The 25,367-nt window shown below is 51.0% G+C and overlaps 1 protein-coding gene across 4 annotated transcripts in view; it reads left to right on the top strand.

Annotated features, from left to right (window-relative positions):
• GNAO1 (G protein subunit alpha o1) overlaps positions 1–25,367 on the top strand; it is a 180,294-nt gene that overhangs the window by 86,844 nt on the left and 68,083 nt on the right. For all 4 annotated transcript variants that reach the window (XR_008703762.1, XM_055551320.1, XM_055551319.1 and 1 more), the window contains exon 3: positions 11,765–11,906. Coding sequence is in view for 3 of the 4 variants with exons in the window: in XM_055551320.1 (XP_055407295.1) it covers positions 11,765–11,906 (142 nt within the window). In the remaining variant the exon portion in view is untranslated. The remainder of the gene's footprint in view (positions 1–11,764; positions 11,907–25,367) is intronic.

Here is a 25,367-nt window from a genome sequence, read left to right as displayed (position 1 = left end):
AAAGCGGAAATAGATGTTTTTCTGGAACTCTTGCTTTTTCGATGATCCAGTGGATGTTGGCAATTTGATCTCTGGTTCCCCTGCCTTTTCTAAATCCAGCTTGAACATCTGAAAGTTCATGGTTCACATACTGTTGAAGACTGGCTTGGAGAACTTTGAGTGTTACTTTGCTAGCGTGTGAGATGAGTACAATTGTGCCAAAGTGAACATTCTTTGGCATTGCCTTTCTTTGGGATTGGAATGAAAACTGACCTTTTCCAGTCCTGTGGCCACTGCTGAGTTTTCCAAATTTGCTGGCATATTGAGTGCAGCACTTTCACAGCATCATCTTTTAGGATTTGAAACAGCTCAACTGGAATTCCATCACCACCACTAGCTTTGTTCATAGTGATGCTTCCTAAGGCCCACTTGACTTTGCATTCCAGGATGTCTGACTCTAGGTGAGTGATCACACCCTTGTGGTTATCTGGGTCATGAAGATCTTTTTTGTTTAGTTCTTCTGTGTATTCTTGCCACCTCTTCTTAATATCTTCTGCTTTTGTTAGGTCCGTACCATTTCTGTCTTTTATTGTGCCCATCTTTGCATGCAATGTTCCCTTGGTGTCTCTGATTTTCTTGAAGAGATCTCTAGTCTTTCCCATCCTATTGTTTCCTCTATTTGTTTGCATTGATCACTCAGGAAGGCTTTCTTATCTCTCTCTGCTGTTCTTTGGAACTCTGCATTCAAATGGCTATATCTTTCCTTTTCTCTTTTGCCTTTCACTTCTCTTCTTTTCTCAGCTATTTGTAAGGCCTCCTCAGATAACCATTTTGCCTTTTTGCATTTCTTTTTCTAGGGGATGATCTTGATCCCTGTCTCCTGTACAATGTCATGAACCTCCGTCCATAGTTCTTCAGGCACTCTATCAGATCTAACCCCTTGAATCTATTTGTCACTTCCACTGTATAATTGTAAGGGATTTGATTTAGGTCATACCTAAATGGTCTGGTGGTGTTCCCAACTTTCTTCAGCTTAAGTCTGAATTTGGCAGTAAGGAGTTCATGATGTGAGCCACAGTCAGCTCCCAGTCTTGTTTTTGCTGACTGTATCGAGCTTCTCCATCTTTAGCTGCAAAGAATATAATCTGATTTCAGTATTGACCATCTGGTGATGTCCATGTGTAGAGTTTTCTCTTGTGTTGTTGAAAGAGGGTGCTTGCTGTGACCAGTGCGTTCTCTTGGCAAAACTCTATTAGCCTTTGCCCTGCTTCATTTTGTACTCCAAGGCCAAATTTGCCTGTTACTCCAGGTATCTCTTGACTTCCCACTTTTGCATTCCAGTCCCCTATGATGAAAAGGACATCTTTTTTGGGTGTTAGTTCCAGAAGGTCTTGTAGGTCTTCACAGAACTGTTCGACTTCAGCTTCTTCAGCATTACTGGTCGGGGGATAAACTTGGATTACCGTGATATTGAATGGTTTGCCTTGGAAATGAATAGAGATCATTCTGTCATTTTTGAGATTGCATCCAGGTACTGCATTTCGGACTCTTTTTTTGACTATGACAGCTACTCCATTTCTTCAAAGGGATTCCTGCCCACAGTAGTAGATATAGTGGTCATCTGAGTTAAATTCACCCATTCCAGTCCATCCTAAAATGTCGATGATCACTCTTGCCGTCTCCTGTTTGACCACTTCCAATTTGCCTTGATTCATGGACCTAACATTCCAGATTGCTATGCAATATTGCTCTTTACAGCATCAGACTTTACTTCCATCACCAGTCACATCCACAGATGGGTGTTGTTTTTTGCTTTGGCTCTGTCTCTTCATTCTTTCTGGAGTTATTTCTCCACCGGTCTCCAGTAGCATATTGGGCACCTACTGACCTGGGGAATTCATCTTGCAGTGTCCTATCTTTTTACCTTTTCATACTGTTCATGGAGTTCTCAAGGCAAGAATACTGAAGTGGTTTGCCATTCCCTTCTCCAGTGGACCATGTTTTGTCAGAACTCTCCACCATGACCCATCCATCTTGGGTGGCCCTACACGTTATGGCTCATAGTTTCATTGAGTTAGACAAGCCTGTGGTCCATGTGATCAGATTGGTTAGTTTTCTGTGATTGTGGTTTTCATTCTGTCTGCTCTCTGATGGATAAAGATAAGAGACTTATGGAAGCTTCCTGATGGGAGAGACCAACTGAGGGGGAAACTGGGTCTTGTTCTGCTGGGCAGGGCCATGCTCAGTAAATCTCTAATCCAATTTTCTGTTGATGGGTGGGGCAGTGTTCCCTCCCTGTTGTTTGACCTGAGGCCAAACTATGGTGGAGAAGGCAATGGCACCCCACTCCAGTACTCTTGCCTGGAAAATCCCATGGGCGGAGGAGCCTGGTAGGCTGCAGTCCATGGGGTTGCTAAGAGTCGGACACAGCTGAGCGACTTCACTTTCACTTTTCACTTTCATGCATTGGAGAAGGAAATAGCAACCCACTCCAGTGTTCTTGCCTGGAGAATCCCAGGGACGGGGGAGCCTGGTGGGCTGCCGTCTATGGGGTCGCACAGAGTCGGACATGACTGAAGTGACTTAGCAGCAGCAGTAAACTATGGTGGAGGTAATGAAGATATTGGTGACCTTCGAAAGGTTCCATGCATGCACTGCTGCACTCAGTGCCCCCTGCCTGTAGCAGGCCACCACCAACCCACACCTCCGCCAAAGACTCCTGGACACTCACGGCCAAGTCTGGGTTAGTCTCTTGTGGTGTTACTGCTCCTTTCTCTTGGGTCCTGGTGTGCACAGACTTTTGTTTGTGCCCTCCAAGAGTCTGTTTCCCCAGCCCTTTGTAAGTTCTGGCGGCTCTATGGTGGGGTTAATGGCGACCTCTCCAAGAGGGCTTATGCCATACCCAGGTCTACTGCACCCAGAGCCCCTGCCCCTGCAGCAGTCCATGGCTGGCCTGTACCTCCACAGGAGACACTCAAACACAGTTCTGGCTCAGTCTCTGTGTGTTCTCTGGGTCCTGGTGCAGACAAGGTTTGTTTGAACCATCTACTCTGCCATCTTGTAGAATTTCAACCCTTCAGTTGGCCCTTGGCAAATGCCACTTGTTACTGTTAACTCTCATGTTCTCAGCACCAGCTTTCTCACTTGGCCTGGAACAGAAGTCCTAGGCAGGCAGGGAGCAGGCTGAACCCAAGTGAAACACGTCAGGAAATTCCTAATGATTGATGACTACCCCTTGTTACTCGATTCTTCTCTTCTGTTAAACACTGTTAAATAGTGTCTGTCTCCCACTGAACATGATTTGTTGTTCTTTCAAATAACAAACACACATTTTTAATGAAACAAAACAGAAGAAAGTAAAAAAAAAAAAAAAATCAAAAGTGATCTTGGTGATAACCATGTTAAGCATCCTCCTGTGTCATCTTTTTTCTCCCCCGCCTTCTCCCTTCTCTTACCAACATTATCACACACGAATCTAGCTTTACACAAATGGCTGTGCAGGGCACACTTTGGGCTATACCTGGTGTTTTCATCTTATAGTCTTGTTCAGATCCACTACTCCGGTGGGTTCTTTGAAGCCCCTAATTGCTGGTATGTGGTTCATTAACTCACTAGTATCTCACTGCTGACTGTTTGCTTAAAGCTGCATTCTCTGGAGCCAGGGTGGTCACTTCCCCCCTTCACTGTGGAGGGCGGTGGCTCCAGGGCCAGAGCCCTGTTACACATCAGGTCTCCCTGACAAAGGGAAACCCTCAGCAGTCACAGCAGTGAAGCTCTGAGCACCAAGTCTAACCCAGGCAGCCCGCTTATGATCAGAAGCACCTTCTGTCACCTCATGAAGCAGTCCCTATTCAGGAAGCTCAGCCTTTCACTTCACTGCTGCCCCTTTGATGTTCAGTAGGTGAGTGAGCAGATTCTCTGCTCCGGTCTGGTCAGGGCCCCCTCCCCCCCTGCCCAGGCTTCCTTCTGCCAGGGGGCAGGGGTTCTCTCATAGTGTCCGACCTCCCTGCTGCCCTGCAGCCCCTGGTCACTTTCTGTCCTCAGGAAGACAAACACAGGACACCCTGTCCTTTCTCCCTCAGTCCCACTCACCAAATACAATGATAACAGTCCTAGTAACAGCTGCACTGACTGCTTCCTGTGCCGGGCCCTCTTCTCTACATACCACGACCCAGCGAGGATAGTTACTATTGATTACCAAGCCCCTCTCCATGGAAAGTTAAGGAAACTGAAGCACCAGGCAGTGAAGGAAATTGCCCGGTCACACAGCTCGAGTCTGGCTCCAAAAGCACCCCCTTCGTCTGAACTCTTAAGGGGATTATCGTGGAGGATGGAGTGACAGTCCCGATGCAGGGGAAAGGGTGCTGAGAAAAGGAGGCAGAGAAGGGGCATTTAATCCACCGTGGAAATGGAGTGAAAAATCGTGTTCCAGCAGCTAAGTCTGTGAGTCTGAACCTCCAGAAGTTGGGTGGAGGGGTGTGTGTGTGTGTCTTGGTGCATTTGTCACAGTGTCAGAGGCATCTGTGATTCAGAGAGGGGGGATGGCTGCCGGGCCAGATGATCTTCCAGGGTCCCTTCCAGCTCCCAAGCCTGTGATTCTGTGACCATATAAGGCCGTGGTGCCTGGGGAGCCTCAGTGCTGCGGAGTGCAGTCCTGTGTGGAGAAGGGGAAGCAGAGAGCAAAGGGAGCCCCAGCCCAGGCCCCCTGAGGGTCCCCAAGACAGCAGAGAGAGGAGCAGGGTAGGGGAGGCTGGGGGACCCTCCCTGGTCGTCTCTTCCCAGAAACCTCACGTGAGCTCACTGCTGCCCTCCCGCGCTCTCCCCGTCTCCACGTGGGTTCTCTTCCCTCGGTTGCATTGCCAGGTTTCCAGAGTCCTGCCAGCGGCTCCCGTCCAGAGTTGGACACTCAGGGCTGCAGAGTTAGCCTTGCTTGCTCCTAGGTTTCTTCTGCTCTGGCAGCTTGGAAAACCCCTCAGAGTCCCTGATTCCTAGTACAAGTGTACAAGAGATGACCTAGTATGGAGTGGGCACCAATGTGGCATCTAGCCTGGTCCACCTTTGTGATGCTAGCTCTGCAGATGTAAGGAATCCAGTGGGTTCCCACTCCACCCCACCACACACACACACACACACCCCTACCTGTCTTTTTTAGCAAGCTCCTTGGGGCAGATCTTGTGCCCCAGTGTAATCTTGCTTGTGGAGTTATATCCCACGTTCTCTGAGTTGAGAGAACCACCCTGTGTCAGTCTATTCAGAGCCTACCCTGTGTCAGCTGATAAGGAGAGCGGGAACTGAGATGGAGGGGATGTGGTACCTGACCTCCCAGGACCGACGGACAGGCTGCTGGTATGGACAGAAAGTTAATAAACAAGTGTACTAGGAGATGGCCTCCCAAAGTGTGAAACATGTTTTGGTCATGACTGTGTTGGTTGTAAGTGACAGAAACCCAAATCAAATGAGTTTATGCAAAAATAAGAGGGAGTCAAAGAGCTCGTGTCACTCAAAAGTGTCAGGACAGGGCAAGCTTCAGGAACAGCTGGATCCAGTGACTCAGCTGCTCTCTCTGGGGCTTGATTCTGTGCCTCTGTCACTCAGCGGTGCAGATGGACCTCAGTTTGTCTGAGGCTGCTGCAGTGTGAGATGCTGGAGCTGCCACTGACTGTTACTAAGGTGCCCCATGCAGACTCATTCCTGCTTTCCAGATCCCATCCTCATCTCTTCCAGGGCTAGACTTGGGCTGCCACAGGAAACCCGACTCCCCCAGGCTACCTCTCCAACCCCTGTGCCTCCTATCCTCCCTTCCTTGCCCCACACTCCTTGGACAGATATAGGAGGTGTTTTGATGCTAACTTTGTGTGTGAAATCTCTGGGTTCTCAGGGAACCTGGATATAGGAATCCTAGCAGAAGAAGCAGTCCTGCATCTCAGCATCCACTTGGTGGGCACAAGCACGGCCTCAAATGCCACTGTCACCCTTACCAGCTGTGTGACCTTGGGTAACTGGGTTAACCTCCCTGAGCCTTGGTTTCCTTTCTCTGTTGAGAGGAGATAAAAATAATCTCCTAGGATTGTTTTGAAGATTAGATGTGATAGTACATGCAAAGCACTTGTCACGGAGAGTAAACCCTTAAACATCAGTGGCTGTTGTGGTCCTGCTTCTCTTATACCACCAGTGAAGGAAATGCTCCTTAAGGGACTTTGACTTTAGAATGAAGGTATCACTACTAATAGCTACTATATATTATTGTTGTTGTTTGTTGTTGCTAAGCTGTGCCCGACTCTTTGTGACCCCATTATAGCCCACCAGGCCCCTCTGTCCATGGATCCCAGGTAAGAATACTAGAGTGGGTTGCCATTTCCTTCTCCAGGAGATCTTCTCAAACCAGGGGTCAAACCTGCATCTCCTGCATTGGCAGGTGGATTCTTTCCTGCTGAGCCACCAGAGAAGCCCACCATATATTATATACTTACTATGCAGTGAAGTGAGGTGAAACTCGCTCAGTCATGTCCAACTCTCTGCGACCCCATGAACTGTATAGTCCATGGAATTCTCCAGGCCAGAATACTGGAGTGGGTAGCCTTTCCCTTCTCCAGAGGATCTTCCCAACCCAGGGATCAAACTCAGGTCTCCTGCCTTGCAGGCAGATTCTTTACCTGCTGAGCCACAAGGGAAGCCCAAGAACACTGGAGTGGGTAGTCTATCCCTTCTCCAGGGGATTTTCCCGAACCAGGAACCAAACTGGGGTCTCTCCTGCATTGCAGGCGGATCCTTTACCAACTGAGCTATGAGGGAAGCCCTAGTATACAATAGGCACTTTACATTTATTTCTCACAATGACTTCTTGCAGTTGAAGAAACCAAAGCCTGAGGAGTTAAATCCTTTCCTAGCAACACACAGCTCTTGAGTGATGGAGTTGGCATCACCCACATTTTTCTGACTCCTCAGATCTGACCACTGCTTTATTCTTTTCTCCCCGGAATGAGACGGGAAATAGAAAATAAAGGGGCCTTAAGTGATACTTTTAAGGATAAATGATTCAAATCAATGCTGAGGCAGAGTTGGGGGAGAAGAATGTGGCATGAAAGAAATACTGAAGGACTTTTACTAAAAAAGTGCAGCGTTTTTCTCTGAATAGTAGCATTATGAATATTACTTACTTTCGGTGTTGTTATGCATGGTGCAGCTTTTCTAGGGTTGAGTCAGTGGGAACGGAAGGTATAAAATTCTACCCTGAAGCAAGAAGCCCAATTTTAAGCTAATATAAGCCAGCGTGAACAAGTTATGCAACCAGTAATCATGATGTGAGCAGTTTTTGCCCAAATTGCATCATTTTTGTAAGCCCTAAATGAAGCTTTCTTATTTTGGGCCACCCCAGGCACCTGTGCGGCCTTCCATGCAGTATTTGGTCTAGTCCACCCCGGTGGTTAGAGACCCGGGTTCTGTCCCTACATTTGGCTCTTACTGTTTTTGCTGACAGCCGTTAGGCCAGTTACTCAGTCTTACTCAGTCTCAATACAGATGGATAGAATAAAAGTCTACCCTCCCTTCCTTTTCAGGTGGTGTAAAGGTTAATACTAACAGGTGTGAAAAAACAACCCTGGTGGAAGGAAATCCTGTAGGCGGCCAAGGGGCTAGAGGGCATTCCCAGGAGAGTAGCAAGGCTGACTGGTCCAAAGCAAAGCGTGAGAAACTCATGGTGCCAGCTTCTCGCGAGAGTATGTCATGGGAACCAGCAAATCCAGGCTGCACCTCTCGGAGCACCCAGATTTCCCACCCTCTGAGGAGAGTCGGCCATGAAGGCTTTTGAGTGATGGCTCTAGAGTTTACAGTGTGTATCGTATCAGGCTTTCCTTTCAAGTAACACTATGCTTTGTTGTTGTTGTTTAGTCACTAAGTCACGTTCGACTCTTTGTGACCCCAGGGACTGTGTGCAGCCCGCCAGGCCCCTCTGTCCATGGGATTTCCCAGGCAAGAATGCTGGAATGGGTTGCCATTTCCTTCCCCAAAGATCTTTCCGACCCAGGGATTGAACCTGTGCCTCCTGCATTGACAGACATTGGCATACAGATTCTTTACCACTAAGCCACGAGAGAAGCAATATGACGCTGCTTCTTGTATGATATAAGAATTGTTCAGGAGTATATTTCCATTTTACCCCTCCCATCCTTTGTGCTATCATTGCATAGATTTTGCTTCTACATGTTATCCTATGTATGTCACAATACATCTTTCAGCCTTCTTCCTCTCTCTGCTTCAGTTTAGATGGTTTCTATTGCTGTGTCTTCAAGTTCACTATTCTTTGGGGTGTCTCATCTGCTGTTAGTCCCCTTCAGTGAAATTTTTATTTCAGATATTGCATTTTCATCTCCAGATACTCTGTTTTATTCTTTTTTATATCTTCTATTTCTCTACTCATTTTGTTCATGTTTTCCTTTAGTTTCTTGAGAATATTTTTTTTAATTTTATTTTATTTTTAAACTTTACAATATTGTATTGGTTCTGCCATATATCGAAATGAATCCGCCACAGGCATACATGTGTTCCCCATCCTGAACCCTCCTCCCTCCTCCCTCCCCATACTATCCCTCTGGGTCGTCCCAGTGCACCAGCCCCAAGCATCCAGTACCGTGCATTGAATCTGGACTGGCAACTCGTTTCATATATGATATTATACATATTTCAATGCCATTCTCCCAAATCATCCCAAGATAGCTGTTTTTGAGGTCTTGTTTGTTAATGCCATCATCTCTGACACTTCTAAGTTTGCTTCTGTTGACTAATTTGTCTCCTGGTTATGGATCACACTTTCCTCCCCCTTTGCATATCCAGAAATGTTTTTATTGGATGCTGGATACTATGAATATTAGATTGTTAAGGGTCTGGATTTCACCGTCCTCATTTAAAGAGTGTTAGATTTTATTCTGTCACTCAGTTATTGACTTGTGGGTCAATTCGGGTTTTTCTTTGAGGCTCATTTTTAAGTTCTGTCAGGGCAGGTCTAAAAGTAGCCCTTACTACCGAGGAGTGAGCCTTCTGGGGTCTCTGCCAAATGCCCTAGGTGTCTAACTCTCCATTCTGACTAGTGGGGACTTGCACCACGCTCAGCCTTGGGTGAGCTTTAGGACGGATCTATCTTAGAAGCTCCCTGACGCATGTTTCTTCTCGAGTTTGTAGAGTCTCACTCAATTCAGCCAAAGCCTCAGAAAGACCCCCAGTCAGATACGTGGAGCTCTCTGTCTCGCTGTCCCTCTCCTCTCCTCTCTTTCCTCTCAGGTACCCTGCACCTCAGCCTTCCAGAACTTTTCCCTTTACCCCATGCACTCAGGAAGGCGGCTGTGCTGTGTGCGGGTCCTCCCTCCCCGCGCTGAGGTCTGGCGGATGCCTCCAGGCAGAAAGCCAAAGCGATCACAGGACTCATCCCTCACAGGACTCGCCACGCTCGCTTCCCTTCCGTCCCAGATCACAAGTCCTGCGCTGCTTATTCTCCAGTGTCTGAAAGCCCTTGTTTCACGTATTTTGTCCAGATCTCTAGCTGTTTACAGTGGGAACTAACAATTCCCTTTGAGATTCCCTCTAAGGTAGTACACATCCATGATGCAGACTGGATGCACGCTCGAGAAACTTGTACAAAGCCGGATTTAGGGCTAATAAAAGACAGTGAAAAGGCAGTGGGGTCATTTTGATCTGCTTCTTAGAGAAGCTCAGGATAAAGACTCAACCCAGCACCAAGTCACATTTTATAATAGAAACTGTTAATATCCATCAGCTGACTTGGGGATAAGTAAAACATGGTATATCTGTATATGAAATCTGGTTTGACAATAAAAAGAAAGGGAGTACTAATGGATGCTTCAGCACGGATGAACACAGATGAACACGCCAAGTGAAGGAAACTAGTCACAAAAGACGACACTTCGTCTGATTGCATATATGTGAAATGTCTAGAGCAGACAAATTTGTAAAAACATAAAGCAGATCAGATGAGTGGTTGCTTCCTGCTGGGGGTGGGAGATGGAGTGACTGCTAATGGGAACAGGATTTCTCTTGGGGAGGGCAAAAACATTCTGAAATTAGACTTAGAGATCACTGCCCAACCTTGTGAATATACTAAGGAATGTTGAATCTCATGTTTTCCACGGGTAGATTATATGGTTTGTGAACTCTATCTCAGTAAAACTGTTTATAGAGAGAGACTCATTAGCAGTGTTCTCCAGTACCGAAGGACACAAAAGGCTGGAGGAGGGCTGCAGAGGTAGTAAGGGAGTCTGAACTTTTACGCAGGTGGATGTACACATCGCAGGTGGTCTTTAGTCTTGGACTAAAAAACGTGACCACAGGAGAGTTTGCAGTTTACTGGCAGATGACTAATGTTGGATGTGTGTGTGTGTGTATGTGTGCGTGCGTGCTCAATTGTGTCCAACTCTTCATGACCCCATGGACTGTAGTCCGCCGGGCTCCTCTGTCCATGGGATTCTCCTGGCAAGAATATTGGAGTGGGTTGCCATTCCCTTCTCCAGGGGATCCTCCCAACTCAGGGATCAAACCCACGTCTCTTGCATTTCCTGCATTGGCAGGTGGATTCTTTGCCACTGTGTCGCCTGGGAAGCCCCTAATGTTGGGTGTTAGTCTTAAAATCCATTTGTCTTTTCTTAATTACCTCAACCGTGAGCAGATTCTTGCAGAGTCTCAGTTTTACCCCCTTTCTAGTTTTCTCTGGCCCCTGGGCCCTTGTCAGCAACGGGCACCATCTGCAGGACACAGGAGCCTCAGGGAATGTCTGGCCTCACCCTTGTCCCCAGCCGAGCCTGAGCGCAGAAGGGCGCTGAGTGTCGCGTGGCATCCAGGAGCTGCAGTGTCACTTCTGTGTCTTCCGTGTTGGGTTCAGAGCCACCAGAACAAGGGCGACACAGTGCTCACATCCCAACCGAGGGTGGAGAACAGGCCCCTCCTTCTGCTGGCTCTCCTGTTGTCAAAGATGAAGGTGGTTCGTTTGAAGTGAGTGACCTTACCTTCGTTAAAAGCAGTGGAAGTTTGCTGTGAGAGAAAAATGTGTTCTTCATCTGCAGGCTTCTTTCAGGGGTCTTCAACAGTATGCTCCTGAGTGGATATTTAAGCTAAAACCCTGAGCTTTGCTTAAAAATACTAGTGGCAGGACTTCCGTGGTGGCTTAGTGGTTGAGAAATCTGCCTGCTGATACAGGGGACAGGGGTTCAATCCCTGGCCTGGGAAGATTCCATACGCCTCGGGGCAGCCAAGCCCGTGTGCCACAGCTACTAAGCCCGCACCCTGGAGGCCTGACCCCACAACAAGAGAAGCCGCGCATCGCAACTGGAGAGTAGCCGCCACTCGCTGCGACCAGGGAAAGCCCACACACAGCACCACAGACCTAGAGCAGCCAAAAATAAATAGTAAAATATTCATGACAAGCATATATTGAGTGCTCAATGTGTATTCTGAGTGCTTTCAAGTGTTATCAACCCCTTGACTGATCTTGCTTCCACGGTATGTAGGGAATATAAAGAGACTGCATTTCTTTTTTTCCACAATTCTGTTTTTCAAATTAATTTTTGGTAATTCAGGTAGATTTTCCCTTCAGATATTGTGGTGTGACCACAGCAGCTCAGTAACTCAGCATCCAGGTTGGACCAGGCCCTCAGCCAGCTGAGCCAGCCTGGGGGGGAGAAGGGAAGACGAGAGGGGAGGGGAGGGCTCCCACGTCCAACGCGCTCGTTGCCGGGTGAGGCCAGCACGCTCATCATGTGTGCTGTGTGTGGTTTCTCTCTAGGATCATCCACGAAGACGGCTTCTCTGGTGAAGACGTGAAGCAGTACAAGCCCGTGGTCTACAGCAACACCATCCAGTCCCTGGCAGCCATCGTCCGGGCCATGGACACTCTGGGCATCGAGTACGGTGACAAGGAGCGAAAGGTAGGCCACTGCGCCCGTGGGCGCGGGGAGGAGACGGCCTGTCCCTGCTCCCCGCCGTGTCCTCTCTCTGAGGCCGGGCTGCCGTATGGGGACAGGACGAGACTGCTGTGTCACCAGCCAGGGCACCTGTCCACCTGGCCGGTGCAGCCTAACAGGGGGCTCCGGTGGTGGGCAAACCGCCATAGCACGATCGCCGACGGAGGTGACAGACCCAGAATTCCAGGGTTTATTGTGTAGATGAGAAAGGGTTGGTGACACTGCCCTAAATCGTGGCCCTCACAACATTGTCCAAGTACATGCCCTTGGGCAACTCACTTGAACAGAAAAACGTATTTTTTAGGCACTACAAGCCCTACCTGGCCACCATCTCCCCTCCTTAGGGGAGCTTTCCTTTCCTTGCCGGTGGTGGGGGCAGCCGTTCGAATCCACTCTCTTCCTCCTTTGCACCAGGGGGCTGTGTTTTCTGCCCCTCCGAGGTGAGTCTGAGGACCAGGCGCACTCTCCTTTCTTCAGGAAGTTGACATCCTAGAACAGGGACAGTTTTTAGTTGAGTTTCCAGGCTTCTGGTAGGTGGTGAATGGAATAAGTCATAAAAACTCTTATTTGCAAATGTCTGTGTTCACTGAACCTTACACAGCTATACTGCTGCTGAGTCACTTCAGTCGTGTCCGACTCTGTGCAACCCCATAGATGGCAGCCCACCAGGCTCCCCCGTCCCTGGGATTCTCCAGGCAAGAACACTGGAGTGGGTTGCCATTTCCTTCTCCAATGCATGAAAGTGAAAAGTGAAAGTGAAGTCGCTCAGTCGTGTCCAACCCTCAGCGACCCCATGGACTGCAGCCTTCCAGGCTCCTCCATCTATGGGATTTTCCAGGCAAGAGTACTGGAGTGGGGTGCCATTGCCTTAAGGCAAATAAAAGGGGCAAGGGAAAACAGCCTTGGAAAATTCTCTCCAGGAGTGGCTCTTTGCCTCCTCCTGGCACTCTGAATCCCAACCATCCTCTCCCTGTGACCTGGAGTGTGAGGTGGGGAGCAGGTGGAGGCCACCAAGTGCCTGGGCCCCTCGTTGAAGCCTCTGGATAGAGAGCGTTAAGCTCCGATTCCCGTGTAGTTTGGTTGTGCACTGTGTATATATCCTTTCTTTGCCAAAAAATCACCTCCCTCACAGAGGAAAACCATCCTCACCTTCACTGGGTATGATAAATCATCTGTGACAGATAGCTTTAAATGTAAAATACAATATTTTATGCACAAAATCCTAATTCTCTGCGACAGTCATCCCAGCTCAGGCATCGCCTCCCCCCGGAGGAGGGGAAATTGAGTGACTGAGGGTGTCCAGACCAGCCTGGGGCAGGGAAGCCAGGCGCTGTCCCTCAGGGAGGAAACCCTTCTCCCTGGGGATGGGCTTTGGTTTTGGTCACAGAGCCAGGGCCGTGGAATGAGGGACACTGCGAGCTCTTCAGTTCTATTTGCACTAAGAATTCACTGAGGATACAGTGTGCCAGGCCTTGCTGGAGATATGTGTGTAAGGGTCACTCGTTTGTGTCCAACTCTTAGGACCCCATGAACTGTAGCCTGCCAGGCTCCTCTGTCCATGCGATTCTCCAGGCATGAATGCTGGAGTAGGTTGCCATTTCCTTCTCCAGGATAGTAGAGCTGGAAGACCAGTCAGCAAAGAGCAGCTCAGATCATCAGATGTAGCCAAGACAGGTTATCAGTAGCCAGACAGCTTACAGGACTTCATTCATTTTAATAATAATGGTCACAACAGTAACACCAATAGCTCTCTTGTACTGAGCACCTACTAGAGGCCAGGCACTGTGTCATAAGCACTTTGCAAGTATTAACTCAATTTTGTCAACTCGGGTGGGCGTTAAAGCAGGAAATGCCCGGTCTGATCTTCAGACATGGCACAGGCCTTTGGACTCTCTGTCTGCCTTTTGGCCAAAGAAAGCTTGATGCCTGAATCTCAGTTAACCAGATGACAGACACAGTGCAGAAGGCTCACGTGTCCATAGCACACACTTTACACAAACACACACACCCACCACAGCCTGCGAGACCTTCCAAGAGTGTGTGTGTTCAGTGCCACGCCCACCTCTCAAGCAACTCTTCCTTCCTCAAAACCTCCTGCCCTGATTATAACCCTAAACAGCGTGACTTTGAAATGCTTTTCTCCTTTGGTTTTGGAAAACGTTTGTTGTTCCCGGAGGATTTTGTTTTCCCAGTTTATTATCCTGAGTAGAGAGGTGGTTGCTTGGGTATTGCCAGGAACATGATGTGTTAAGGTCTATACTGGGAGAAGGCAATGGCACCCCACTCCAGTACTCCTGCCTGAAAAATCCCATGGACGGAGGAGCCTGGAAGGCTGCGGTCCATGGGGTCTCTGAGGGTCGGACACGACTGAGCGCCCTCACTTTCACTTTTCACTTTCATGCATTGGAGAAGGAAATGGCAACCCATTCCAGTGTTCTTGCCTGGAGAGTCCCAGGGACGGGGGAGCCTGGTGGGCTGCCGTCTATGGGATCGCACAGAGTCGGACACGACTGAAGTGACTTAGCAGTAGCAAGGTCTGCACTGTGGGCCCCTTGGCCTCTGTGGCTGTTTCTTGTGTGGTGGAGACAGCCCTCAAGTAGAGGGTTGGGAAAGGCTCCACTGAGAAGGGAGACCGAGAACAGAACTCCCTGGAGAGTCCCCTGGACACGGAGGAGCTGGAGCCCAGTCCTCTGCCGGCAGGTGGCACCACGGCACTCAGGCTTGTCAGGAAGTCCTCCAGGCCCCGGGGGCGTCTCCTCCTGTTTTATTTCACCTTAGGCCACAGCGAGCCGGGCAGCTGGAGAAGGTGTTTCCTGGGAGTGGCCTAGTGTGGATTTGCTGTCTAGGAGCTGCTTGCAGGGACCCCCCTCGCCCCCCCGCCCCGCCCCCATCCTGCCTGTGTATCAGCTGTGAGGGGTTTGGGGGTGAGGTGGAAGGGGGCAGCTACTTCACACTAGGTGGCCAGGGAAAGTTCCCCTGAACCTGAAAGGGATATTTGTGATGAACGACCTGAGAAGGAGCCGTGGGAGGAAGAGAGACAGAGGCTCCAAGCAGACACCACCAGGCCCTAAGAGAAAGTGAGTCTGGTGAGTTGGGAGTGAGAAGTGGAAAAGAAAAAAATGAGGCACAGAGAGGCAAAGTGATTTATCCAAGGTCATTCAGCACAGAAACCGTATTTATATATTTGTAACCCAAGGAAGCTATGATCCATGTGGCTCAGGTCCAGGGCAGAGTCCCATTTAAAGAGGCACAGTACAGCCAGGCAACACAAAGCTTCAAAACCCTGTTCTTCGGAGTCTCTCCCAAAACACGGAAAGGCACTCAGAGGACAGCCCCCACTGCTCTTCTCACAGGGCCTTTCCAGTCTTCCTCGGGTCTGTCCCAGTCCTGCTCTCTTGAACTGCTTTCTTCCTACGTGCCCCGGATACCGTCTCTCTACCCACCCCCACAAGCCTGCCAGGCTTTCCCCTCCTGTCCTCTTTCGTCTCGCTTGTCCGTCTCTGCCTCCTGCCTTCTTCTTCCCTCTCCCCCTCTCCCTCCGTCCCCGTCCCCATCTCCAGCTGTCTCTTGGTTGCTCCTTCTCCCTCGGTCTCTCTCCCCTTTCCCCACCTCCTTCCTCCACCTCCTCCCCGCCTCTCTGCATCTCCATCTCCCTCCTGCCTCCCCCTTCTCCCTACTCACCCCAGCTCATTGTCATGTAAATTGTCCTAAACTTTTGAGAGGATCTTCCCCCTCCTTCTTCTCCCTCCATCCTCACGCCCAGGGCCTGCATCTGCATCACAAAAGCAGAGAACCTCGTCTGGCAGAACTGGCCTCAACCCTGACACTGGAACAAAGTCTGGGGGAAACTGGATAACTAGAGGATTAGGAGGTTCATTTGGACAAGCTGAGGATGGGGAAAGTCTATGAACACTCCCTTGTGATAAATTTGATCACACCCACGTGTATATAGAAATACACACAAAATTTATGTGCATATGCAATGTATACTTGCATATGTAAAGCACATTATAATGGGACAATAGCAAAGAAATAAAGCTTTGAACTTGTGTGAGGCTTTATTAAGTTGAAAAACCCCCTCATTTTCATTTTTTCTTTGTGCACATGCCTATTTCTCCCACTAAATTTTAAACTCCCTAATGGGGAGAATATAGGTCTTATCCATCTAGTACAGTGCCTGACACAAGAAGTACTGGATAAACTGTGTTCCAATCCCAGTTCAACCACCAACTGTATGGCCCTGGGTACACTATTTAGCTTCCTCAGTATTTCTGTCTGTAAGATGGGCATAATTCTAATACTGTCTCCTTTCCTCTGGTGTTAAGGTTAGATGAGGTGATGCACATGAAACGCTGGGACAGTGCCTGACAGGTACAGCACCTAACCGGCAGTCCTTGGCCAGTGCCCTAAGCGGGACTAAAGATCAGTGCTGGTGCTGGAATTGCTACCCAGCCTCTGACGGTTCACCAAGGGGCTTTGTTGGAATGCCCCGTCCCTGCCCTGAGATGAGATATGGTACTCTTTGGGGAGGCAGAATCAGATTTCACACTTAGATTCCAGAATGTCATCGGATCTCCTCTGGTAAGAGAAATCTTGCCGTTCAAGTCACACAGTGGAGCGCTGAACACGGTCTCCTTTTTAATCAGGGAAATGCTGTGATGCCGTCTCCACGGCGCAGCGCTGTTTACCCTGCAGTTCACAAGAATTCTGAAAGAGATGAAAACAAGGATGCTGTCTAGTCTGTATCTGCCCAAGTTCCTTGGGGTCTGGAGAAACCTCAGCGGTCGTTGTCAGGTCTGATGGGGGGCTGGGGAGGTGACAAACAAAGGCCCAAACCTGAGGCCGGAAAGAGGCTTCCTCCAGGCAGCAGTGTGTACACCACCATGCGCTGCACGCCGCCACTCTTCAGCTGTAGCAGGCCAGCCCCGGCCCAGCTCTGACCCTCTGCCCGCCCAGGCTACAGAGCCTGAAACTCCTCCGTTTAAGACCGTCTAAGTCTGCTGCTCCATTTTGCAGATGAGGGCCCCACCTGGCCCCAACAGGAAAGAGACTTACTCCAGGGATGACGTGGCAGGCCCGGGACTAGAACTTGAGGTTTTCTGAATCTCTGCTCAGTTCTCTTTCCATCTCAGCAGCCTGCCCAAAATCACTCAGCCAACCTGGGGCCTCGCTGCCTTTCGTTTGGTGGGTCAGCCAGTCATGCCACAAATACTCAGTGAGCAGTCACAACACCCTGGCAGACAGTGCACAGGAGGCAGGGTTAGACGCAAAAATGAAAGACGGAGCCCGGCCTTTGATTTGCAAGGCCTCCCCAGCTCTGCAGGGTTCAGTGCAGCCAGGTCGGCTTGCTTCCTGTCATCTAAGACTGGATCGGGCAGGCCCTGGGTTTGGGGCAGGTGTCTGTTTTTTAAGCCCTGCCATAAAGAGTGCCACACCTGGCTGCTAGTACCTTGGCCCAGATTGGCAACACAAGTGGCTCTTCCTGGTCCTCCTCCAAAAAGACCAGCTCAGAGGAACGGCAGGTTTTAAGATGGGAAAGGAAGAAGCGGGGGATTAAAATGCCAGGTTTTGAGATGGCCCTCCAATGCCTCTCCTCCTTAGACTCTTCTTGGGTTTCCACAGCTGAAGATGGTCGCTCCCTCTTCTGAATGTGGTCATTCTGGAGCTCCAGCCCAGCCGTCTCCTGGCACTCTGCAGCCTGACAGGGAAGGAGGGGAGCCTGAGGGCCAGGATGGTCCTATCTACCTGTACATTCACCCATTCATTCATCCACATAGGTGTTCCTGCAGGGGTGGGCAAGACCCAATCCCTGCCACCAGGGCGTAGGCAAGGAGGACAGATGCTTCAGTAGACAATGGTGTTTTCTTTTGTTTTGTTTTAAATTTTTATTTATATGTTGGCTGTGCTGGGTCTTTGTTGCTGTGCCCAGGCTTTCGCTAGTTCCGGCAAGCTTGTGCTGTGGGGGCTTCTTGCGGTGGCTTCTCTTGTTGCAGAGCACGGGCTCTAGGGCACTCGGGTTTTAGTGGTTGTGGCGCACGGGCTTAGTTGCTCCACAGCACTAAGCCACAGCACGTGGAATCTTCCTGGACCAGGGGTCGAACCTGCAGCCCCTGTGTTGGCAGGCGGATTCTCAACACCTGGACCACCAGGGAAGTCTGGTAGACGGTGTTTTTTCTTTTCATCAAAATGTGGTGATAATGATGCTCCTCAGTGGGTTGTCTTGAGGACTAAATAACTACTAGGTGCAAGATCTTAGAGTAGAGCCCAGCACCCAGTAGGTCCTCAGGAAAGCTTAGCTGTTAGTAGCGTTGTGTGCCTTGAAGCAGAGTGACAGCTACTCTAGTTTTCAAAGGCAGCCCCTGGCTGAGGGCAGGGGTCTGAGCGCTCACGGGAGGAGCCCTGCCTTGGCCTGGGTTTTGTCCTGCTGTCAATGCCCATCCTCAAGAATCAGGAAAGCTGGAGCCAACTTGGGCTTCTCTGTGTGATTGGCATTTAATGAAGGGGTGCTCATGAGAAGAGGATGGTTCTCCTCCAGAGAGCTTTGAGGGCTAAACAGAAAACCATTTTTCTGAATCTTGATAAAATGCTGAGCCCTTCCCTGTCTTCATAAGTCAAGTTTTGAGAACACATGAGGATATTTCCTTGTCAATGTAGGGTCATAGTGGGCCTCAAGGTTCTCTCCATGGACGTCAGAGATTGTGGTCCAGGCCCAGAGACAAAGGACATTCCAGTAGAAGGTTGTGCCTAATATGCCACCCCGGGACATTCGTATAGATACCTTCCCTTGAGCAAGTCACAGACCTCCTCTGAGTTGCACTGTGTAAGTTAGGATGTATTTGGCTGCGAGTGAAGACCGCCCAACTGTCGGTGTCCTTGACGGTAGGGACACCGTCAATTCCTGGACAGGGACTCGCGAGAGATGGCGGCCCCGGGGCTCCTCGCAGCATCAGGCCTGGGTCCACTCCGCAGGGCCCTCTGGGTGCTCATGGCTCCAGGTAACACCTCCCACAGGGACTCCAGGGCAGGAGGAGAATGCTGGGTTGCCCAACTTCGAACCACACGTCAGCCTAGCAGGGAGGGAGCTGAGGAAAACAAAAATGTGGCTTTTTTTTGGCTCTAGTAGGACACAGAGGCAAGAGAGAAGGGGGCTGGGGGATGGCACCGGTCACCGCCGGCCACTCTGCCTGTGAGCTGTCGTGGGGATCTGTAAGAACGTGGAAGCAGATGTGCTAAGTCGGTGGGAAGTCCAGTCTGGAGGCTAGAAATGGGGGTACGGTGGGGGAGCTACTCTGGGGAACATGTGCTCCTCCAAGCTGGGACAGAGGTGGTCGTAGCTTCTTCTCTGGTTTCTGCCTTTGTTTGCCCATTTTAGTCTTTTCTGGCCAGTATAGCAACAAGACCATAGATGGGTGGCTTAAACAACAGGAATATGTTTCTCACAGTTCTGGAGGCTGCGAAGTCCAAGGTCAGGGTGGCAGCAGATGAGATGTCTGGGGAGGACCCCTTACTAGTTCACAGACAGCCGTCTTCTCACCGTGTCCTCGCGAGACGGAAGGACTGGGATTGATCTCTGGAGTCTGTTATAAAGGCACTTGTCCCCTAATCCCCTCCCAGACGCCCTGCCTCCCAGTATCAGGACACTGGGGATTAGGTTTCTACATAGGAATTTTGAGAGGACACAGTCGGTCTATAGCACCCACGTCAGAAGCTGGAATGTCGTCCCGAGGGGCACTGGGGACGAGAAGATGGTGGCAGGTAAATCTCCTGGCAGTGCAAAGCTGTGGCAGAGTGTCTGGGAGGAATGTCTGTGCAGAGGAGCCTGGGGTGGGGCTTGCTGAAGAGAGCAGGGCAGTCCACCCCGAGACCACCACCCACCCGGCTTGGCACCCCAGCTTCCCTGGGCGGGCTGGGTGACTGCCGCGCCTGGCCTCCATCCGGCCCCTCCACGGCATGGCTCGTGGAATGGGTGGGTGTTCCGGCCTGCGCCTTGGCCAGGCTCCTCACGTTCATCATCTGTAGAAAGAGGTGTGGAATTTTAAAAAGAAAAAAGGAAACCTAACGACTCCAACTAACAGTAAATGAAAACCACAGACAGTGATGTCTTGCGCTTGTATCTCCTCCCTCTCTCCCTTTCTCTTTCTCTCTCTCACAATCTCTCTCTCTCTCTCACAGTAGCATACACTCCCCTCATCTGTCTCTACCTGTAAGCACTCTAATGGGGAAAAAAATGTTATGACTGTGAAAAAAAATGGTGAAAAAAATGTTATGACTGTGCAAGGGAACATTTCCGAGCATCAGGATAGGGGGTCCCCACTAGTGGCCTTTCCCTTGAGTATATGGGGGGCCCACATGATGGCCCTCAGTCTACCCCTACCCCCTGCATTTCCGCTGGCTACCCCACAGGAAAGCCAAGAGCCTCCTCTTTGGAGCGGGAGCGTAGGGGGCACATCTTTTGGGCTCAAGGTGGCAAACGAGCTGCCAAGGATCTCGCCCAGCCTCGGAAGACATAGAGGACAGCTCAGAGAGGCCTGCCTGGCCAATGCTCATGTGTTAAGGCTCCTGGCATGTTGAAAAATGAAGAATTCTTAAAATAAGGCCACAAAATTGTATATTTTAAATGGGCTTCCTCTGGTGGCTCAGACAGAAAAGAATTTGTCTACAATGCAAGAGACCCAGGTTCCATCCCTGGGTTGGGAAGATCCCCTGGAGAAGGAAGTGGCAACCCACTCCAGTACTCTTGCCTGGAGAATTCCATGGACAGAGGAGTCTGGTGGGCTATAGTCCACGGGGTCACAAAGAGTTGGACACGACTGAGTGACTAACACTTCTAAATGTATACTTAACAAATTAATACTTTGGACCCACCATTAATTCAATGCAGTATAATTTTGCTACCCAGAACATGGTCAGAGGATCTATAAAAATGTTAGTGCACGGTGCCAGGCCGGCTGCACGGCCCCACAGAGGACACAGGTTCAAGCCTTGTGGTGAGCACTGTCACCGTTCACCCCGGAGCGCGGTCTCTCCCTGACCATATCTGTTGCCTAATTTGATCCAGACCCCACATTGGAGCCCCTTGTGGATGACGGACCCTTTCTAAGGGACCCGGTGTTTTACAGAGGAGTCAGGGGGACCCAGAGTGGACTTTGGCTCATTGTGGGGTGTCATGGGTGTGTCGAGGCAGCCGTGTGGGTGAGATCGAGAGGGTGGCCACAGAGTGGTGTCTGGGTCCCTCCCCAGCTGGAAGGCCCCACGCTCTGCATGCCTGGGCTGGAGGGGTGTAGTCCCACACAGGCAGGGTGGTGGTGGCTTCCCCAGGAAAACCAGCGCCTGTCTGCCCTTGTCATAACCACACACACCCATCTTCCTCTTTACTCAGCTCCTTCCCCTCTTATTTATTTACGCCTCCACAACCTACCAGGGTCTTGCACCACTGCTGAAGACCCCCTCTGGATAAGATAGGACACTCTTGGTCACCAAAGATAAGAATACAATCAAACTGGCTTGTGAAAGCAAAAAAACATTCCTCGGGTCCAGGGAGGAAGAAGTCCAGAGGGCCCGCTGCAGGAGAGGCTCCACCAGCAGCTCTGATGAGCTGCCCTGGCTCCTCTTCATCTCCTCTGTCCCCCGCAGCCTTCCTGTTGGACCCACAAAATCACTTCTCATCTTGCAAGAAAATGGCTGTTACAGTTACATCACCACCTCCTCCCGCTCCCCCCTGCCCCAACCCTTGAGCATCCCTGAATGTGCAGAGCAGAGGGTGTGCCCTTGTACACCCTTCCCTGAGAAGCCACTTAGATCCTGGGAGTTGCCCTCTCTCCTTGGCCCCACTGAGATCATATGCACATCCCTGAACATCCCTGAGCCAGTCACTGTGACCAAGGGGATGTGGTACTCTGATTGCCTGAAGGGTTCCTGGGACCAGAGTGAATTCCCCAGGAGCTCATGAAACAGGAAATGGAAGCAGAAGAAAGAGATGCTGGGGAGGCCACTGTAGTCATCCTGAATACTCTCCTTGACTTCAGCGCTGCCCACTGTGCCTGATTCATATCGTATTGGTGGATGGCCAGCCACGCTCAAGCTACTATAGCAGGATTATGACGTAACCCAGTTTGGCTGGAGCCAGAGCTACTCCTCCCACGTGGCCTCTCCCCCAGTGGGCCAGCCAGGATCCCGGGTGCAGCCCCCAGCCCACCACTTAGCCTTCCTTTCTCACCTTTCCGCTGGGGCTGCAGCAGGGGGTGATGGCAGAATGAGAGATGAAGGCAGGTGGAAGACATGGGCCCGTGTGCCAGAATATCTCCTGGGAAGACTCCGGTTTTCCCAGCCCACCTGAGCCAGCAGGGACCTTAGCCATGCGCTAGTCCAGGCTTAATTTAGAGCCAGACCAGTGCACTTGCAGAGGGCCATGCCCAGGGGGAGGCAGCTCGGCAGGGGTCAGAGCCAGGGCTCGGAGTCAGAGATACAACCTTGAGTCTTGGCCTTGCCTGTCATCAGCTTTGGACTTCAGGGTGGTCACTTGGCTCACTCAACCTCAGGTTCCTCATCTGGAAACTGAAGGTAATAATAACAATGACCTACTCACAGGGCTGTTACGGTTGAAGAATTCATATATATTGAGGGCTAAGCATGGGGCCTGGCACACAGTAAGTGTGCAGTAAACAGCTCTTGTTTTCGTCTTCCTCTCACCCACACATCACCCCCTGGCTGGTAAAGGGAAAGCCAGGACTAGAAGCCCGGCTGTGACCATTGTTCCAGGCTGGGGAGTAAGGTGTGTGCCCCGGCCCCTGTCTCTCTTCCTGGCTTTGCAGGAGTGGAGCTGAGGAAGGCTGCTCCTGAACCGGGGTCCTGCAAGGCCCAAGACAGAAGCCAAAAGAGGTAGACCCAGGTAGAGAGGAGGCAGGACCCCAGAGAGGAGAGAGGTGGTTGGCCCTGGGTGACAGTCCCCCAGAAACACTTGAGATGGTTCTTCCTGAGTAGGAAGGTTGACCCCCATCAGGTGTCCCAGCGTCAGTCGGGCGCCTGGCCCAGAGCACGTGCTCCCTAAACAGTCGCTGCTTTGTTCCTTTGTATTAAGGCTGTCCCTGATCTGAGAACATCATTCCCACCATAAACCCTACCTAATCCCTGCGGCTGTAAGTATTTTTTCCATCTCCTGGGCACCTTCAGCTTCTCTCTCCCTCTCTCTCTCTTTCATTGGTTGTCTCACTTGTTAAGTCCTTATTGAATTTATTACAGTATTTCTTCTGTCTTATGTTTCGGTTTTTTGGCCGTGAGGCATGTGGGGTCTTAGCTCCCAAACCAGAGATCGTACCTGCACATTCTGCATTGGAAGGCGAAGTCTTCACCACTGGACAGCTAGGGAAGTCGCCTCACTTGTTCATTTGAGAAACATGTGCTGTGGCCTTCTGTGCACTAGCAGTGTGTCAGGCACTGGGTGAACAGGAATGAGCAGAGATGAGCAGACTGGCCTCAGTTTCCTCATCTGTAAAACAGGGGTGTTTCTATACTTAGGACAGCAAATGCCACAGACAGGGAGTCCTGCCGTGCCACGTGCTCGTCCAGGCACAGCGTGAGCGTGTTTCCAGCTCTAACGGGCACAGACCCTTCTGGCTCAGACAGCAAACACGCATCACCCAGCGCGAGCGCTGGCCGTCGGCCCCTCTACGTCCTCGCTCCCGAGTGAGCCCAGGAGCAGCTGATGGCCCTAGAGGAGCTGCGGATTAGGAGCGTTTGCACAACCAGACTCTCCTCCCCCAGTGTCTCTGGTCCGAGGTCCCTGGGGCACAGTCCTGAAATAGCTCACTGCCAAATTAGGTCCCGCTTTTCCAGCTCTGTGGGCACCCCTCCCCCTTCTTGCCCAGGCCTCGGTCTTCCTTCCCTTCTCCTTCCTGCCGCACTTCCCTGCCGGGTGCCTGGACCAGCTGGTGCCCTTGTTGACAACCAGCTGAGGAGAGGAAAGCGGCTCTCTGTGCCCAGCTCTGCAGACCAGGGTGACTGCTGAGGGCCCAGGTGTCCCCCACCCCAACCCCAGCTGTTCTCAGGGTCCGGGTTGTGCACCTGAATGAGCAGTACCTTGATTCCTGGATATGGCCCTCCCTGGGGCCACGTCCAAGCGTCCCCTCTGCAGCAGGGAGCCTCATGATAAGGCCTCAGCCTCTTGTGTCTTCTCATGTGGAACCACAGCGTGCATCCTCTGAGTGAGGTTCTGTGTGTCGTGGGGCACAGAGCACATGCTCAGGAGTCAGGCAAGTGCAAGGTCAACACTGGATCCTCCTCTTTTATGTTTGTGGCCTCAGGCAGGTTCCTTAAGCACCGTGAACTTGAACTTCAGTTTTCTCCTCTGTAAAATGGAAATAATACCAGTGTATATCAGCCAGGGTGCAGGTTTCCCTGCTGTTACAAAGACCCCTAAGTAACAGTGGCATAAATAGGATGAATACACATTTCTCTCCTGCCTGAGCAGCCCGGATGTGGCACTGGTCAGGCCCTTCTGCCCTGTTGCTCTGTCACACTCAGGGTCTCTGCCTCCGTTCCAGGCGTGAGGTGCTGCCCCTGCTACCCCTCTCCTAGCCCGTGCTGTGCTGTGTGCTGTGCTTAGTTGCTCAGTCATGTTCCATTCTTTGTGACCCCATGGACTGCAGCCTGCCAGGCTCCTCTGTCTATGGGGATTCTCCAGGCAAGAACATTGGAGTGGGTTGCCATGCCCTCCTCCAGGGGACCTTCCCAACCCAGTGATCGAACCCAGGCCTTCCTCATTGCAGACCATGGGGAAAAGGGTGGGTTTGGCTTAGAGAAGGTCCTGAGTGTCAGGGTGAGGAGTATGGATGCTCATGGCCTGGACCGGGGGAGTGTTTGCATTGGGGGAAGAGCCTGCAGCCAGCAAGGGCTCCATGGAGACCGCCTGGCGGGCAGGAGAGGCGCAGGCCCCTCCCTGGACTGTGTTGCATCATGTCAGTGCGCTTCTGGTTTACTTCTTCTTCAAGACCCAGTGCTATGGAAGGTCCTGGCCCAGCACATCAGAATCTCAGATCCTCTTCCACCAGCCACTCAGGGGCAAGCCTCCCTGCAGTATGAGAGTCCCATGGTGCCCAGCGCCTCCTGCTGGACCTGCAAAGGGCATCCTGTCCCTGGAGGCCCCTTCTCTTCGAGCAATGCTTCCCTTGTCTGTGTATCCACATCTCTCACTGTCTGCAGCAGCCCTACTAGAGTTTGATCCCAGCTTTCTCAGTGCACACTTCGCTGTGAACCTACAGTTTTGTGCTGGAGGAATCACTGACGCTCCTCTGGCTGGGATTCCTCAGACAGTCATCCCTCAATGTGATGGAGCAACACTCTTTCTCGTTGAGTAAGTTTGGGGGCACGGACTGTGTCTCCTCTTGGGGAGCCACGAAGGCACTCAGAGCCCAGCAGAAAGGAGGCTTG

Source organism: Bubalus kerabau, chromosome 17 (assembly GCF_029407905.1).
Source record: "Bubalus kerabau isolate K-KA32 ecotype Philippines breed swamp buffalo chromosome 17, PCC_UOA_SB_1v2, whole genome shotgun sequence".
In the NCBI taxonomy this organism is placed as follows: Eukaryota; Metazoa; Chordata; class Mammalia; order Artiodactyla; family Bovidae; genus Bubalus; species Bubalus kerabau.
Note: the sequence above shows the minus strand (reverse complement) of the source record. Positions and strands in the feature narration are given on the sequence as shown.